The 18,923-nt window shown below is 33.7% G+C and overlaps 2 protein-coding genes across 4 annotated transcripts in view; both read left to right on the top strand.

The window, feature by feature from the left end:
* Positions 1–9,995, top strand: part of SPAG16 (sperm associated antigen 16) — a 1,146,423-nt gene extending 1,136,428 nt beyond the window's left edge. For all 3 annotated transcript variants that reach the window (XM_031958103.1, XM_031958102.1, XM_031958104.1), the window contains exon 16: positions 9,638–9,995. In XM_031958103.1, coding sequence (XP_031813963.1) covers positions 9,638–9,813 — 176 coding nt within the window. In that variant the 3' untranslated portion in view covers positions 9,814–9,995. The remainder of the gene's footprint in view (positions 1–9,637) is intronic.
* A 262-nt stretch (positions 9,996–10,257) lies between these two features.
* The window catches only part of VWC2L (von Willebrand factor C domain containing 2 like), a 175,304-nt gene continuing 166,638 nt past the window's right edge, over positions 10,258–18,923 (top strand). Inside the window, exons 1-2 of the mRNA XM_003765955.3 lie at positions 10,258–11,364; positions 13,693–14,162. Of these exons, the coding sequence (XP_003766003.2) occupies positions 13,749–14,162 (414 nt within the window). The 5' untranslated portion in view covers positions 10,258–11,364; positions 13,693–13,748. The remainder of the gene's footprint in view (positions 11,365–13,692; positions 14,163–18,923) is intronic.

Here is an 18,923-nt window from a genome sequence, read left to right as displayed (position 1 = left end):
GATCTAGTGCAAACTTTACCTAAATAAGAATACTTTCAAGAAATTATCTGAAAAATCATGTACCCTCCAGTTATATTAAAATTCCTAATTCCTGAAAAATTCCATTCCGGTTTGAGACAGCTCTATTGGGAAGCCTTTCCTTATTAAACTAGTATCTCTACTTCATTGTATTTTTTAGCAATTATTCCTACTTCTTTCCTGTGACCAAATAAAACAATCTATTCTCTCTTCCTTAATAACCTTTCCAAAATTTAAAGGCAGCTTTCATGTCCCCTCTAGGCCTCTTCTCCAGGCTAAACATCCAAAATTACTTCAGCTACTATTTATACAGCAAAATTTCTTCATCATCATGTCACCCTCCTCTAGATGAGGTAAAATTTGTCAGTGTCCCTCCTAATACATGGGATCAGAAATGGAACATGATAAACAAAAGGTGGTATAGTCTGGGCAAAATGTAATGATTCTATCATAGTTCATATATCTCAGACTTAAAGAGCCTAAAGAAACCTTGAAAGTCATCTAAATCAACCTCTTCATATCATGTCTTTTCTTTTAGCCACTGTGACTCTCTTATAGAAGCTTAAGATTGATTTACCTTTTCTGATTGCCACCTCATACTGCTGGATTACACTAAGCATTAAATATTCTGTAAAATTCATACACACACACACACACACACACACACACACACATATATATATATATATATATATATACATATATATGTATTATAGACAATATCTTATCCCCTTTAACACATCCCACTTTCAAAGCTGTCTCTAAGATTCATTGTTACCACATAGTTGCCTCTAGTCAACAATCATTACATCAAATACTACCTTCCTTCTCATTTACTTTTCACATTAATTCATATAATCTACTCCTTAAATGGTAGTATAGTATAGTGAATAAAATTCTGGCATCACTTAATGAAGTCCTAGGCTCAAGCCCTTCCTGTAGCACATACTGATTGCATGGTCCTTGCTAAATCACTTAAAAGCTCTTAAGTGTGACCATGCAACTCTCTAATAAGAAGAGTTCCAGAATAGTTGCTGATGTGGACTAGAAGAGCTAAAGGCCTCATCAGACATTCCCTATTCCATGAAATCACAAGTCTGGACCAAAAAAAATCTGTAAGCATGGGGTGATTGAGTACGTCAATCAAATTAGGAGATAATTGCCCTGGTACCTTCACCAGGTGAAAACAATCAATCTGTCATCAACCACCAGCTTTAGATTAAATGTGAAGTGTATGCTTAGCACAGTTCTTGGGACATTCTCAAAAGCTTAAATGGATCTGAGATCTCATCAATGTGGATGTTTCCTGAAAGCCATTCATGTTTGCCTAACCAGTGCTATTACCCTTTTCTGTGTCCTTCCTTAGGTTTGACACAAGATGCTTCACACAATGTACTAAGGCTTTTCTCTGTATTCTGCTAACATTACAAAAAGAGCAAGAAAGCAAGCATACAGGCTGATTCTCTACTCTAACAATGAAACATTGTACACCTTCTTTTTTTGAACATTTGTTTTTTTTTATGGTGATTTTTTTATTGTAGTTCACCAAATCTCTTTATCTGCAACATGTTGCAGCTTGTTCTATAGCCACCATATATTTCTCTGTTGCTTTCTAAGTGACAGTAACTTTTAATTCTTTGGATCATGTCATAGATAAAGAATTTTTTGAAAACTATACTGGTTACTCTCATTTATGTTATTTTCCCAATGTTATTTGTTAATTGTAACATGTATCATAACTAAACTAGATTTTAATTGACAAAGCATACATTTCAGACACTAGTCATATTCTCCAGAGATCTTGCACACCAGCATTTTAGATAGTTGTCACCAGGCAGCATTGATGGCTTGAATAATAGAGTAAGTATAGATTGGTTGAGTTGGGAGAGGAAGGTAATGCAGTTCCCCCTAGACTCTTAAACATTTAATTCAGGACTTAATTAGCTAGTGCTTTAAAAAAAATACTTCATGAAGAGAAACCATGTTAAATATTTTTTCTACAAGAGAAATAACAAATTCAATAACAAATTTTTAAAAGAAATTAAACTTCTAGGTAAATGTTGATTATTTGTCCTCCAAAATAATTACCAATCTTATATAACAAGAACAAGAGTTGTAATTATAATACATACTATCCTTGATTATCTGAAGTCCCTGGAACTGTTGATCCTCTGGAATAGAACTTTAATTTAAAACCACAACTGTTATAGGATGAATTACTCTTAACTGATGTATTTAGAGAGTGATGACGTGCCAATAGTGCCTTCTTTATTCATCTAAATGTCCAAAAAGCAAGAATAACTTCTTTGTAGATTTTGAGAGGCTTTCTTCTACAACATCAATAGAAAAGTTTTGCTGTGGTCTTCTGGCCTTCACCGACTAGAACCCCCAAAAGTCAATTTGGCACCTACATCCTTATCATAGCTCCCAAAGCCACTTTCCCATATCAAAGATAACCTATCACATAAGATACATGTCTTATGTTTCCATTATGACTCATCATTCCTAGTTTTTGACAGAAATTTATAAGAAACAACTGTTAAATAACTAAAATGATGACATAGTATGGTATCAGATTTTCATATGGAACAAAATTGGGAAGGATAGACCAAAAAGGTTCTTGACAGACTAGAGAACTGGGCTGAACCTAGTACAACAAGCATGCATTCAGTAGAGATCAATGTAAAGTCTTGCACTTGATACAAAAAAAAATAAAATTCATAAATGTGAGATAAAGGAAACATGTAGAAATAATAATTGTTCTGGAAAAGACCTAAATCTCTTCATGAACTAGAAGCTCAACATAACTCAATAGTGAAATGTGAAAGTCAAAAAGAAAAATAAATACAATGTTAGGCTGCATTAACTGCAACCTCAGTGCCAGATAATATGGCCACTGAACTCTTTGTTCTTCAAACCTCATATAAACCCTTGTGTTTATTTCCAAAGAAACATAGCATAAGAAAAATACTATTAAGGTGGAGAATGTCCAGAGGAAGACAACTGGGATGCTGAAAGGTTTTGAGATCTTTCAAGCATTAAATCCATATTATAGGAGGACCTAGGCATCTTTAGTTTGGAAAAGATTCAAAGAATGTGATATCTATGTTTAACTATTTGAAGAAGGGACTAGACAGAGAGGTGATACTTTGTATAAAGTATTGTTGTTGGAGACATAAAGACCAGAAATCAAACCCTACATCAAACACTAAGTAACTCTAAGAAAGTCACTTAACTGGATTGTGCTTCAGCTTCCTTATCTGTAAAATGCAAATTATAATTATTACTATTATTATTATATTTATCTTCTAGTATTGTCTCCTTGCAGATTGTTTTGCAAAGTTAAAACTGCTATATAAAGTCTAGCTGTTGTTGTTGGTGTTATTTCTTATTTGTTGTTGTTGTTTCTTATTTGTTGTTGTTATCTTATTGGTCCCAGAAGACAGAATCAGGAGCAATAGATAACAGTTGCAAAGAGGTAACTCTAGGTTCCATGTCAGGAACAGCCTTGTAGCTACTAGTCTCAAGAGTAGAGTGACCTACTTTGGGGGATAGTGGATTCCCCTTTCTTGGAAGGGTTTTAAGTTACTAGATGACCCCATTGCTGGATATATTATAGTGAAAATATCTTTCATGTATAGATCAGATTCTATGGCCACTGAGTTTTATTTCAATTCACAAATTTTATGAATCTGAGTTTTGTTCCCCAAAATAACTTTTTGAACATTTAAAAAATTCAGTGATTCTAGAATAGTTCTTCTAGATATTTTGCATAATTTTCAAACTTGCATAATTGGTAATACAAAAATAAGAAACCTGAAGTACACCCCACCCCAAAAAATGCATCCTTTTATATTCACATGTTCAAATATTTCTAACCTATATTAGTTTCACTAAAAAACAATAATGTTTAAAACATACTCAACTGAAAATGTATTAGTTATCAGGAACTATTCAGCAATATGTGTTTCATCAAAGACATCTATTGTTAATGATCCCTGAAAAGAGAACACATGGTTTATGGACCATCAAGTTCAGGACAACTCTATTAGGGATGTCCAAGTTAAGAATTTTGCCTATAAAAAAGCTTAAGTATTTGACTCCTTAATTAATAGGCGTTTGTCTTATATTACTTTTTTTTCTTCCCTAGGAAAAGCTCCTTAGAAAACAGGTTTATGTGTTCATAAGGATCTGTGAAATTGAATTAATAAAGTATATAGGAAAAACAGTATTAATGATAGAAAATACCCCTAATTTTCAAGTAATCAGCTTCCTAGGCACTACATTCAAAATTTTTGTTGCTATTCTATTCACAAATTGCCTGACTTAAAATAATATTAAACAGGGTTCCAAAATTAATAAAGTTACTATTTTGTCTAATTCACAATTTAAAATTGGATATTCTTGAGGGTTTTTAATCATTTCATTATTAAATCATAGTATGTCACTAATATTTGACATGATTATTATTGTTTTTCCTATGAAATCAAGTTACTAAATATTTTCTATTTCTCAAGGTATTTCTGCAAGTCCAACTGAGAATTCTTTGGCAATGATATCCTTGATTCATTTTTACAAATAGTGGGGAAAAGTACACAATAAAGAATCATCATCATTTTTAGAAACTTATTATTTATAGAATCATTCTGGGAATGAAATTTGAGTGTCTTCTTGCAGTTTTTCAGTTTTGAAGATTCCAAAAGAGTAAATAGCTGTAGTTTAGGCCAAGGTGTATTCCTAGAATTAGCCAAAAAAAAGTTGGCAACATGGCAAATAGGGAGAAGTCTATCATATGTTCCTCTAGTTTAATTCCCATTGGTGTTGACTGAGTGAGGAGAAGAAGAAGATATGTGAAAGATTTTTACAGAAAAAAAAGTCTTATATGAGTTTTTAATTACCAGAGAGCTAAAGAAAAACTGAGTTTACTATCATATTCAGATAAACCAATGAAGTTTTTTCTCTGCAGCCATGGTAGAGTATAAAGCATTATAATAACTAGCATTTATATAGTACTTTAAAGTTTTAAAATGTTTCACATATATCATTTGATCCTTAAAACAGTCCTGAGAGGCAAGTGTCATTATTATCTCTATTTTACAGATAGGAAAACTGAAACAGGGAGAGATTAAATGTCTTGCTCAAGCTCACATAGCTAGTAAATGTCTGAGAAAAGATTGACTCAGGTCTTCCTGATTCCAAGTCCTAACAGTCTCCCCATTATTCTACTTAGCTATATTATACAAAGACATATAACTAGAATTTTAAAATGTTAAGAACTAGAACCCTAACTTCCCTTACCTCATATTCTTCTAAAGCAGAAGGCAGGGAAAGAGTCTATTGATTTAAGAGAGAAATGGACATTGACAGTGGCTGAACTCTAAGCAGTCTGAACTCTACCTCAGTTAAGGGTAGAGACAGAAATAAACTAATCTTTGGTCTAGCAATATCACCTAGACTCCTTAGTGACTCCTATTTGATCCTGATAACCTTAGTACCCACATACTCCTTTACAACACATTCCAGCCAATCAGAGATAGCATCCTGATCCCCAGATACCCACAATAAGAGTAGGTTGCCCATTGCATGAGACAAGGATAAAGAAAAGATATAACCTCTGAGCCTAGAGGACAGTAATTTTGTGGGTAATCTCTGGTTCCTCCATTCCCAGAACTTTTTACTCAGAGTTTTACCCCATTTCTAAAACTTTCTTTGTTATTTCTTGATGCCTGGAAAGAGAGAGAACACCTTTTTCTTCCTACCTGTATAATTATTGGGCTGGAGTCACAAAAGCAAAATCCCTTTGGAAGGAGGACCTTGAGAAAGGTCAAAATTCACCATCTTAAATGAAAAAGCCCATGATTTGGAAATTAAGGGACATAGATTCCAGTCCCTGCCCTGACACTAACTCTGAAACTCATTTTTAAAAAAGAGATTGGGGAAAGTAGTTTCTAAGGTCCTTCCAGCTCTAGCCTTCTCTCTTAAGTCTATAAGACAAGGGCTACATTTTACTTTATATCAACTCAATCTCAATTTCAATAACTGTTAAGTGAGTATCTCTCTGTGGCCTTGGTCAAATTAATTTCTCTGGTATTTTAGTTTCCTAAATAAAAGGTGGACTAGATTATTCTTAAATATATTCTCCAGCTTTAACATATTAATGTTAGAGTGGAGTGGTGAATGGAGGGTAGTTTCAAGGCCTTTTTCAACTCTTCACACACAAGTACAGGACTAGGTCCACCTTCCTTCTTCTCATGTTCCCTTTACAATTGAGTATAACTTTCAGGCTACTTGCTCCAACAACTGAATATATGGTGCTTGTCTGCTGATAGGCATTCCTAGTTAGTTATCTGACTAGAAAATAACTTTAGAAAAACATCTAGTACAACTTTCTTCATATTACAAATAAAGAAGTTAAAGTCTAACAAGCTAAACCGACCTGTCCTGCATCTTTCATCTTGAAGGTTAGCAAGTCTTCCTCCTCCAAGTCCAGTATTCTTTCCATTATGGTACTTACAAGATAACCCATACCTGTCACCATTGACCATTTATCCTCAGCCATTCCATGAATGGTGCTAAATCCATCTGCTGGCTAAATGCTTCCCAATGTCTTATACACAATAGAATATCAAAAATATTCATTGGCTAGAACTAGGAAAATAGTCAAATTTGTCAAAACATAGTTTATGTCAATTTATGTCAATTAAACTAGTTTTCCGTTTAAATATTTCTCCAATATTATATGCATATTATGTATACTTATAAATTTTATATGTTATTTTTTCATCACATGCCTTTGATGTGGGTGATTTTGTGATGGTATTTGCCTTTGTAATATGTGACTCCCTTAGTATTCAAGTTGCTAGGCAAATAAGTTTCCAAGAGCATATTTCAATCATAATTATGCTTTTAGAACATTTGTTTTAGTGATACTTTGTTTTGATTAATATTTTAATAAAAATATTTTAACCAGCAATGAAATACTTTACTTCTTCACTTTTCATAAGATAGGATTTCCTATCTTACAAAGAAATACATTTACATCACAATAAGCATTACAAGGCAACATTTAAAATTTCCATTTTGTGAACTTTCTTTTCTCTCCTTTTACATTACCATTTTCTATTAAAGAAAAAGTGAAAACAAAAGCAGTTTGCTTAGAAATGACCTGATATAATTCATTGTCTGAAAATTATTGTGTTTCTGTGGACTCTTAGCTATGAAAAGGACTTTAAAAATGAGAAAATGGGAGTTAAGTAACTTACTCAGTCTTAAAGGAAGTAAATAACAAAGCCAAAACTTGAACCCCAGGTCTGTGAATTAAGTCTAGTGTTCTGTCAACATCGTGTTTCTTTTAAATTGATAAATGAACAAAAAGTTGTGTGTGCATGTGAATGTAGAAATGCAAATATATATATATATATATATATGTGTGTGTGTGTGTGTGTGTGTGTGTGTGTATTCAGAAATATCTCTATATGTATATTTACAAGTGTGTTATTTCCCTAGAAATGATATCAATTCTTAAGTATTTGATTATTTTATTGGGAGGAATGCCATCTAATTTTCTGTTTCCATTAGTTTTTTAGTGCTTATATTCATTTATACGAGTTAAATGTTTGTGTTGTGATTAACAAAGCCTCATGAATGATTACCCCAAATCTTCTGGCCCACATCATTTTCATCAGCCTTACCTCTAGAAAATTTTGTGCTTGAACCATGGTGTGGCACCTTTTGTTTCAATGTGAATGATGTAAGGAGGGGTATAATGATACATTTATGAGGCTTTTCTATAAATCCATTAATAACATGGAACACAGAGACCCCCCACAATGCAAAAGTTAATATAAATGTGTCAGCATCTGCACAATTATTGAAATATTTATTAGCACAGATATTTAGGGGCAGCTGTGGAGTGGTGTCAGATTATTCACAAAGTTCTAAATCATGCCCTAATTATTTATTTTCTTCTCTAGTTTATTGAGTAAACTTTTTTAAAGTTCCTAAGAGGTCTGATAAACTCAGCCAGTAAAATATTTCAGGTGCTCATTTGATGAATTTTGTTTCATGAAGATAATGGCTTCTAAATCTTCCTCTCTCTCTTTATGGGTCCTTGATTTGTTTACCTTGATTTAAAAGACTGGAAATAACACTTATCCCTTTCCCAGCTGTGGCTATTAAGAATACAAGAAATAAGTTACTTGTGTGGCTTTTAGAAAAGTCACAACAGCAATTGCCTATAGAGTTTGGCTCAAAGTGAAATCCATATGTAATGCTTCTGTCAGCAAAGACTTACTGGAGGAGAGTTTATAATAAATATTCACATCTGCTGCTTTGGACACCCTAATCCATCCTACGAATCTTTGCTGTGTCAGGCTTTGTTCTAGATGAAGAAGCCCAGTACTTATAAAGGTTTGCAAATAGGTCATATTTATCATGGTTAACTATACTTCCACATTGGTCCCTCCTTTACAGATATCCATGACCACTGGAGACAGCCTGTGATTAAACTGTTTGAGTATTTTTAAATGATTTTGCATAGGATTTTTTACAAAAAGAACAAACTGCATTTATTTTTCCTATTATATCATCAAAAGACATTTTCTGTTCAGATTTTGACAAGACATTATGGGAATCTACCAAAGTGGTGTGATGGCAATGATTCCTAAGTGAACACTAGACTGTCAAGTTGAAAACCTCATATCTTTCTTACTCCTCCAAAATTTCAGGTTAAATAAGAATGTTCCACTGTTTCTAATCTCAAAATCCACAGTTTAACTGCTTCACTGAGTTCTTGGTGACCAAATTAATTCAAGTTTCATGGTGATATGAGGTCCCCTGAAGGAAAACTCACATTTAAGAAAGATGCTATAACTAGTTTGAAAATACCTTATCCCATATGTATCTGTCTTACATAACTAGGGGCATGAGTTGCAAGCTTAGTTGGAATGCTTAAACAATTTTGTGATGAAATTATTGATTTTTCTTATGAAACTGAAATTTATGAATTTTACCATAATTTTAATTTTAAAAATTAGCAGTTTTTAAAATAAAGAATCATGTGCAATGCTTACAAGCAACCTAAATTAAAGTGGAATGACAATTTGTTTATACAAAATCTACATAAATAATTGTAAACTTTCTAAACTTGAAATCCTAAATTCTCTAAAACTTCTCCATGCAACACATATTGTGAATTTTGTGCATGTCCTTTGATCAATAGTTCTGCTCTAAAGTTGTTGAAAAAGTCTATCTTAATAAAAAATGGTTGTGTAAATCTGATGAAAATAAAGGTTCCATAAATCTGGGCAAGTCACTTAACCCCAATTGCCTCAGAAAAAAAAAAAAAAGTTCCATAAATTCTCTGCTGTGGAAAGAGTAAGTAAAAATCCTTAAATTTATTTAATCACTCAAATCTAATAGTCTCATTATTGATTTATAGTACATTGGGTTCAAATTATTTCCTATAAAGCAGTTCTTATTCCACATGCCATAGTAGTTGGCAACATAAAGGAGAATTTGGTGCATCGCCCTAGAAACAGAACGGTAACGTTCCCTTATTTACAAACTATATCCATTCCAATGAAACTTTGCTTTCTCTTTTTCTCTCTCTCTATTTCAGGTCGAGTTTTAGCTCAGGCAAGCGGCAATGGGGTTATCCATTTGCTAGATCTCAAATCAGGTCAGATTCGCAAACTGATGGGCCATGAGAGTGAAGCGCACAGCGTAGTATTCTCTCACGATGGAGAGAACCTATTTTCTGGGGGATCTGACGGAACTGTTCGAACGTGGTCCTGAAAATCAGCGTCTCACACTGCAGAGGGCATTCACTTTTACGTCGGAATGTCTTATAGAGCTCCGTGCCAGTAAGCGACTAGTTAAATATGTTAGAAGGTAATATTTGTGGTTTGCCTGATAACATGCAACGGATACACTCTGGTGTGTATATTGTCAACAATAAAATTAAAACTTTCTGCTTATTTATTTGAGACTGGGTCATTTCCTCCCATCCTCTTCTCCCTCTCCTTCCCCCCTCCCCGCACCCCCGTTTTATAAGAATTTAGAGAAGACGTTGTCTTGCTTAGGGGTTGGGGAGAAATAGCTTTACAATGACGCCTAATGACAGACTAGATGAATTGCAAGAGATTGGTTTTTAATGTTAACTGAACAAACGCCACAAGAACTCTCCTACTTTTCACCAAATCCAGGCTGTGTGGGGGAAGATCCGAAGTTTAATCATGCAGCATTGGGAGTCCTTCTGCAGTCAGAGGTTCAAATATCAACAGTGAGGTTTCATTTTCAAAAATGCCTTGGCAGGGATCATGCCTCATCTCCTAATAATAATCAGGGACTGCAGATGGCTTAAATCTAGATACAAGGCACTTCCGGAACTTACCGAGTGGAACACATCTCTGCAGCCGGTCCAAGAATGCATTATGTATAATGACATTGATCTGGGGAGCTTTAGGGTGGTTCGATGCAAATACGTAACATGCACTTGTAGGAAATCTTTCCCCTTAAGAGCGCATCTGTCTCTGGTGTAGGAAAAAGTGCTACTAGAAAGAGAGAAAGTCTCTGTTCTGGTCTTTTCTGGAGGCTGGCTAAAAGGTGCTGCTGGAAATTGGTGTTGTGCGGTGCGGCGCGCTGAATCCAGCTGTTGGCGCTGTCCGTGGTACTGAAGAAATCCCGGCTGCCGGTAGATTGAGCTCCAAAGCGGCAATCTGGGCAAACTGCTTTCTTTGATGCAGAAATCAAGCTAAAGTTGTTCCTTGGCTTCATATCCATTGTAAGCATTTTCTGTTGTTGTGAGAGGTGATTGAAGACGCATATTGTGATGATGCGGAGGGTATTTCAGGAGGAGCTGGCTTTAAGCTATACAGCATACTGTTGCTGTTTGTGGTGTTGAAAGGCTAACCAAACCACCTTTCTCTTCTGCCGTTACAAACACTGTGCAAAGGATCTCGTGTTTGGAAGAAACGCAATCAATTGGGAAATTTCATAGAAGGAGCTGAGAAAATCCTAAAATTAAGTTCAATATGATTATACTACGGGAGTCTGAATTTCGACGAGACAGCATTGCTTCTTGCTTTGAATTCTGAACACTGGTCCAAAGCTTAATTCTTATGTGTGTCTGCTGTGTTTCTCTCTGGAAGGGCGGGAGACTGCCTGCCTCTTTACTGTGTTTTGAAATGGGAGGCAGAGAAAAGGGATTGCCTATAACTCATCCCTGAAAAAAAAAATGTATTCTTCGGGTAATTAAAGAGAAACTGCTTTACTAAAACACATCTAACCTTTTAGTTCATATTGGCCTGTGACCCTACCAACATCATTAACCTCCATACTGATTAGGTAAGTATATGTTATTAGCACAAGTTATATTTGTTTTCTCAAAGGATTAGATGCAGTCATTTGTTATTAGATGTGGTTTTTTTCAAAGTACAGCTATGGCATGATCTCAGTGTACCAGTGTTCGCTTACTTATTAGATCTTTACCTAAATATTTTATTTGAATAAAGATTTCTTTCACTTAAATTAATGAAGTCTTAAACTGTTATTGAGCAAACAAGCTATCAAGATGACTGCTGTGTATTTTATTTTATTAGGCAGCCTTAGAACTTTGTTCTGTTTTGAATGCCTACATTGAGAAATAAGGGTTTACAAACTAGATTTCATGGATAGAAATATATTTGCTATTTTATTCTAAATGTGAATTGTATCCCTCATTTCTATTTAAGTTTGCATTGACAATAGTATGGTAAATTGCTGCCTACCTGTAGCTTGTAAATGAATAGACCAGATTTGTCTATGTCTTTTTATAGCAGAATTCTGTGTGAATTTGACATGGCTTATCTTGCATGTTGCTACAGATACTAGAGGAATGCTACAGGGAAGCACAATAGCTCCTTTTTCTCAAAGTTAAACTTTCTAAATATGTGGTGGATCTGTCAATTCATCCTGCAGTTAGTAAAATAGGTTTGTGTTTTTCAAAGGCTTGTATAATGTTTGGTACAACTACAAATCATTTAGTTAAAAAAATGCTTTGTCAATAGGCTCTTGCAGCTTCTCTAGAAAGATTATAGGTTTGCATCTTCTTGTTCTGTCATGACTCATTATTTTTGACATTTTAAAGGAGATTCACCTCCTTTATTCATTATCCACAAAGAATCCTAATATTAGAGAACATTTCCCCTTCAGGAAGAGGGTGTAAATATATTACCTTCCATTTTACTATTGCCTGAATCTGCATACCTCACTAAAAAATGCATAAGTTAATATAATATCTACTCAAAAGTTTCATGAAAATGCATTTTTAAAATCTGCTAAATATCCATTGCACATTTTAAGCTGCATGAAAATGGGTTATCATTTTTTAGTTATGATTTGGAAAATTAATTCAAACATAAATGACACAAAAGGACTGAAAATATGCTATTTATATTCTTCATACCATCTGCACATAAGATGAAATTGGCAAATGCATTATATGACAAGTCTTTCCCTTGTCTATTACTTCCTTTATCGAGGATAAGGTTTTCCTTATGTCCCTATGACTTTTTGTGAGTTACTCAATATGAACATTAAAGTATGAGCTATTCCCAGTACTTCAGACACTAGTTAATATTATTTTATATCTGAAAGGTCAATAATCACCTATAAGGCATTTTTATTATGATGAGAATTATTTCATTGCAATTTTAAAATTTTTTAATAAAATCAATTTGCATGCTCATTTGTGTAAATAACCCAAAATCAAGATTTTTAAATCTGTTTGGGAAAAGTCATGTATTCAGAGAATATTAACTGGATCTATCCATTTGCATTGTTTTTAATAATAAATTTACTAAATGCAAATCATGTTCTAGACACTGTGTATAATGTTCAGAGAGGTAGCTCTCCTGCCCTCTAGAAGCTTAGTTCCTGAAGGAGATAAAGATTTAAACAGCAAAATACATAACGCATGTTATCACATCTTTTAAAGGCATGTTTTCCCTGATTTTCCTTTTTCTTTCTCTTTCCTATGTGGAATAGAGGTGTGAGTTTCACTGCTGATTACTTTTTACAACCCAGACACATGTCTATTGCTATAAATCTGTTCTCATAATACTGTAAAACCTTGTTTGTAAGCATAAAGAAAGGACGGTCATTGGCCTTTTCTACTACTTCCAACACAATTAAACTTACATTCAACTATTAATTTTGTTCTATTACTTTCTGATTTGGGTTTCTCACACCGATATCTCAGTTGTAGTACACTGAGTTATTTAATATCTGAATTCTAACAGTGGAAAGAGCCAAGGTTTAAGGTAACAGAGATTGCATTGAAATGCTTTTGAACTACTTGTAACTAATCAGAGGCAAATCATTTCATCTATTCATGGCTTAGGAAACAAATCTCTATCTTTGTCAAAGTAATATGTGAAATCCAGGTGTTAAACCTGAACTGAAATTTCCTGGGCAAAATAATTCCTGAAGGGATCAATTTTAGTTACTATATTGCTAAAATAAAAATTTACTCTCTATACTGCAAATTGAAGACTAGATATTTGCTTGAACTCCTTTTATTTGGGATTTTAAAGCTATAATATCAATCCCAACAAACAGGTTGAGAACATGGCCTTAATTGACTATATTATCTTTTAATATGTCAAATTATTCTCTTTAAATATTTGTTTTCAGCCTACCCCTCCGGTATTCCCATGGAAGCAGCTGGGTATATTTAATATTAGGACCATATGCAGAAGTCTTTGAGGAGGGGGATGGCTCTTCCTATTCATGAAGCCTGCATACTTCTGTTGGTAATCTCTGGTTTGGTCACCCCAGCTGCCATCAATCATGAAGACTACCCTGCTGATGAAGGTGACCAGGCCTCGAGTAATGACAATCTGATCTTTGATGACTATCGAGGGAAAGGGTGTGTGGATGACAGCGGCTTTGTATACAAATTGGGAGAACGTTTTTTCCCAGGGCATTCCAACTGTCCATGTGTCTGTGCTCTGGATGGACCTGTTTGTGACCAACCAGAATGCCCTAAAATTCACCCAAAATGTACTAAAGTGGAACATAATGGATGCTGTCCTGAGTGCAAAGAAGTGAAAAACTTTTGTGAATATCATGGGAAAAGTTACAAAATCTTGGAGGAATTTAAGGTATGAGCTACCCTCCATATTTATTCAATACTAACATGCCACCACAGTTGTTTTCCATATTGATACATGAAAGTGATTGTTATGCCAAAATATTCTCCATTAGATCAAGAAATATGATTCCATTCAGCATGCAGCTATTTATGATCCAAATGACAGTGAATTCATCTGCTCATCTATAAAGGTTTCACATAGACTTGTTTAATAGTTGGAATCTGGTGACAGCCAAATTATTTCTACAAAGGTTTATATTAAGACATATTTATATAACAGTTTGGTGAAGAAAGAAGGAACCTTGTTTATAGACATTTATTAGATTAGTGTAAAATACCCTGTGTATACCTTAAAAAGAAAAAAAAAGCTTCATACTGCTACTCAACCAATATATGAAGTATTTCATACTTAGTCTCCTAGTTAGTGTGTAAAAGGTAAGTTCTATAAACAGATTGCAGTCCTGAATTCATAAAATAAAAATTCATTTATTTTAAATCATAAGTCTTGGTCCATATGGCAAATATACAACATTTTCTCATGCATTGATCCACTAAAGAATGTTTTGAGTATAAGATTATCCTTTTCAGGCATAAAAATACTTAATATTGAAACTGTCGGTTTTTTCTTATAAATGCCCATTAACACATTATTTTCTTAATTTCTAATCCCTATTGTCAAGAATTATGAAGAACATGGTCATTCCTAGCATTGAATTGTCTTTTCTCCCATAGCTTGATATAATTAGTACATCATATAAGTCAGTTATAATATTTAAATATTTAACTGAGAACATCAAAAAGATGTCCTTCATGACATGGCAGTGGATGCCCAAGAGTCGGGTTAGGGTTAGGGTTTCTGATGGTTTGCTATTAAAGGGCCAGCTTTTACTCAACATGCAAATTCTGTTATAATCCCCCAGAATCTTCCCAGTAGCTAAAAGAGAGCTGACTTGCTATTGCAGAACTTTTCTTTCACAACTGAAAAGAAAAATATTTTGTCCTTTATGATAAAAAAAAATCTCAATAGCCAAATGATGTCCAAAACCTTTGCCCAGATAATAAAATTATTTTGCCTATAGGCAAGAGGGGAAATATTGTCCTCTTGCTGCATTGACTATGCATTCATTTTGCTTATTCCCATGAATACTGTTTTCCACAAGCCACTGTGATGAGTTCAGATTGATGATCTAGTCACTTGTGTAGTGCATTGTCCCATTCCCTTGGTTGAATAAAATATGTAAATTATCATTCTGAAAACATGAAAAGATATGATAGAAGTTAGATTTCACTAAAACATGATCTGCCCTCCATTAGAAAATAATTTTAGTGGGAGTTTAATAGAGTTTAATGAGAAGTCATATTCCAATACAAATATGACTTCTCATTAAACTCTATTTAATCACATCTTTCTCCTTATTCACCACCTAAGTACTAAGATGTTTACAAACTATAAGCACATGTTGCCATTAAATACTCATTTTTAAAAGATGTGGGAATTAAATACAAGTACTAAAACATAATATGATTCTAGGAATAATTTTAGGGTCACATCATCCCCTGAGGCCAGCATCTATCCTCAGGGTAGCTATTTTCATACCAATATGATATAGCCTTGGATGAACTACCTCTACTCCTTTCCAAAACATATACATTCAATATTTCTGAGATATTTAATTCATAATATAACATATTTAGAGCGGGAATGGTCTTTAGAATCTTTGGAGTCCGACCCTCTCACTTTAAGTGCCCATAGTCACAATGTATAAGGATTTAAGTCCAAGTATTCCTAACTTCAACTCCCCATGGTTTATACTCTACATTATGCTACAAAACATAATGAAGAATAGCAATGTTGTTTTGAATGTCAAAAAGTCCTCAATTCTATTGAAGTTATTATAAAATCAGGAGTGGAAAGTGGGAAAGGGATAAGTGACCAGAAGCCATTTTACATTTGAAATAGTAAAGTTCCTTAATATTAAGGGTGCAAGAGATTTTAGAGATCACATGTTCAAATCCTTAACTTTACAGATGATTAAACCCAGATTGGCGATTTTAGAAGCTAACAGTTTCAAAGCTAATCTACTCTAAAACATTGTATTACAAGCAATTCTACAATCAAAAAGTATCATTTTTTCAGCAGTGGGTTGCTACTGTCTTTTAATCAACTTTAAATTCCTCTATGTTCAAACGTCATACAAAATTCCTTAATAATAGAAAATGCTCATATGGAAAAAGCCTCTGAATCTTAAGAGTCCACTACTGGTTATATAAATCTTGATTTTGAAATTTTGTAGCACATAATGTTTTTTTCATATCAAAGTTTCAATTATTATAAAAGAGTCCCTAAATGATTATGTACATTTTTTCCTCTACCATAGAACCCATAGGATCTGTTGAAAAAAAATTTTAGTAGTGGAAAGCAGGTTATTTGCCATACATATTATGAATATGATTAATCAGAACACTGCTAGCCTACTTTGGGGGGAAAAGAGAATTGTCACATTTCAAATTTTATATATTATAATGAGAAAATTATCTTATGTGCCATTTATTCATCTAGCAAGTATTTATTGAACATCTATTCCATTTGAAGCATTGTATTATGTGTCACATTATCCTATAGAATATCTTAATCCTAAAAAAGGAGATAACAATGCACTGCATGAGTCACTAAGAGACATGCAAAGATGTAGTCCTTACCTGCAAGAAGCTTATACTCATAAATAAAAGACATAGTTTTGCTCTTGCAGAACCAGTAATCTAATTAGAATTGGAAAAGTATACATGTGTCCAAAGGCCACAGCTGAACAAAGTATGCAAGGTATACTGCTGATCAAAAATAAATGTATTGTAATTTAATACTGATCCTGATGAAATGCAAAGTAGGGGGAAGGTGATCAACATCATTAACTTTGCAGCACGGTAAGGAGGGAAGATTTGTGGGAAAGAAGTGAATTGGTCCTGGGGATGAATAAATTGTGGAAATAGCTTGGTGAAGAGAAAAGAGTTTGAGCAAAAGAACAGGAACATAAACAAAGAATGTTCAGAGAATGTGAATACAGGGTGAGAAACAGTAAGATGATGATCCTGGCCAGTGTGAAATGGTTATTAGAATAGTGTCTAAATTGAAATTGACCAAGTATTAGAGGAACCAAAAAAAAAAAAAAAGAGAGAGAAAAAGAAAAAACAACAGAAGACCAGTTTACATAGGCTAAGAAGCTAAGCTTTGACTAGAATAGTAATATAGAGCCAATGTGCATTTTGATCAGGAAAGACATGGTAAAAATAATGTTTGAGAAAAGTATATCATGTTAGCTTAATTCCACATTGTTTCCATGAGGATTGGAGGTAATAAATAGGGATGGGAATATTAGAGAAAACAGGTATGAAGCTGCTTCAAGTAAAGGAGCATTGTAACTGAGACAATGGAATGATGAATAATGTTGTAAGAATTGTTTTATTGAACTTCCAAAGCGCTCACTTCAAAATGACTTAAATTCTATTGTCATTTGTTAATTTCTTCATGTCAAGAAATCTCAAAAGCACTTGAAGAAGGGTACAAAAGCACATCTACTTCTTTGACTTACAAGGCATGATTCTAGAGCTTTTATATTTCTCTGTAATTCTTTCAACTCTGACCCTCTCTCTCTCCATTCTAATTCCTTGGAGAGTTCTAACATGCAAATGACCATTCATTAGCACAAAAAAATCACTATTTACAAGGTTGCCAAAAATAAATAAACTCACTAATTTTCAATTTTTTCTTATCACAAACAATCAAATGAAAATTTCCTTATGTCACCTTATGAAGAGGATGATATGCTATTTTTTTAACTTCTAAAGTATCTTTTCCCACTACTTACTAATAGCCTGGAAAAACTGGGAAATGGAGAAGCTTTAACTTCTCCTGTATTCTATTAATGTCATATTTAGATAAGCATTTAGTACATCCTGTTAACTTTCTTTGAAGGGGAAAGTAAGAGTATAACACTTAAAAAATAAAATATATATATATATATATAAATTGCAATTTATTTCTTACAATGTCTGGATATGTAAAATTTATGCATTCATGGTCTCCTTACCCTGAACTTCAATTACAAGGAAATATATAATGGAGAGGGAGGTAGAGATATTTTCAAAATATTATTTTGCCAAAGCTTAGTCCTTTTGAATATTCCCCTATTTTCTCATGTCTTTCTTGATAAATCTAGGTGCCACACATTATTGGTCTCTGTAAATGGAGCTATGTTTGGCTTTCCTATTTCCATTTCTTCAAAGTTGCAGAGTCAGTCTTCATTTAAAAGTGACTTTCTATGTTGGTTCCTGCAGGTTGTCAATGAGTGAAGACTGTCTCTCCCAATCCATCATCTCACAAGCTTTTATTTTTTCCCCATAGTACTTTTTTGGATCAAATATTGCTTTTCTCAAGGTACATTGAATTTTGTTGCTTCATCTCATTGTGGGTCAAGGAAAGAGATTTACATACAGTTTGTAAGGTTGCAAGATTCATAATGTTTTCCATTGTTAAACATTTCCCCCTTGATTTTCCTGTGCATTCATTTTGAGTTTGTGGTTGCACAAATATGCTACACACACACACACACACACACACACACACACACACTTTGTGTTGTGTTAAAGTCATAATTTTCTCTCAAATTTTGACTTGGGTATTTAGAGGAAATAGGATGAAATGGGAAGATATATAGAAAAAAAAAGTTTCCACTGACTTTATTTAAACAAGTTATTACATCCACCAGTCCACTGG

This window comes from Sarcophilus harrisii, chromosome 3 (assembly GCF_902635505.1).
Source record: "Sarcophilus harrisii chromosome 3, mSarHar1.11, whole genome shotgun sequence".
Taxonomy (NCBI): domain Eukaryota; kingdom Metazoa; phylum Chordata; class Mammalia; order Dasyuromorphia; family Dasyuridae; genus Sarcophilus; species Sarcophilus harrisii.
This window is presented reverse-complemented; position numbering and strand designations above follow the sequence as displayed.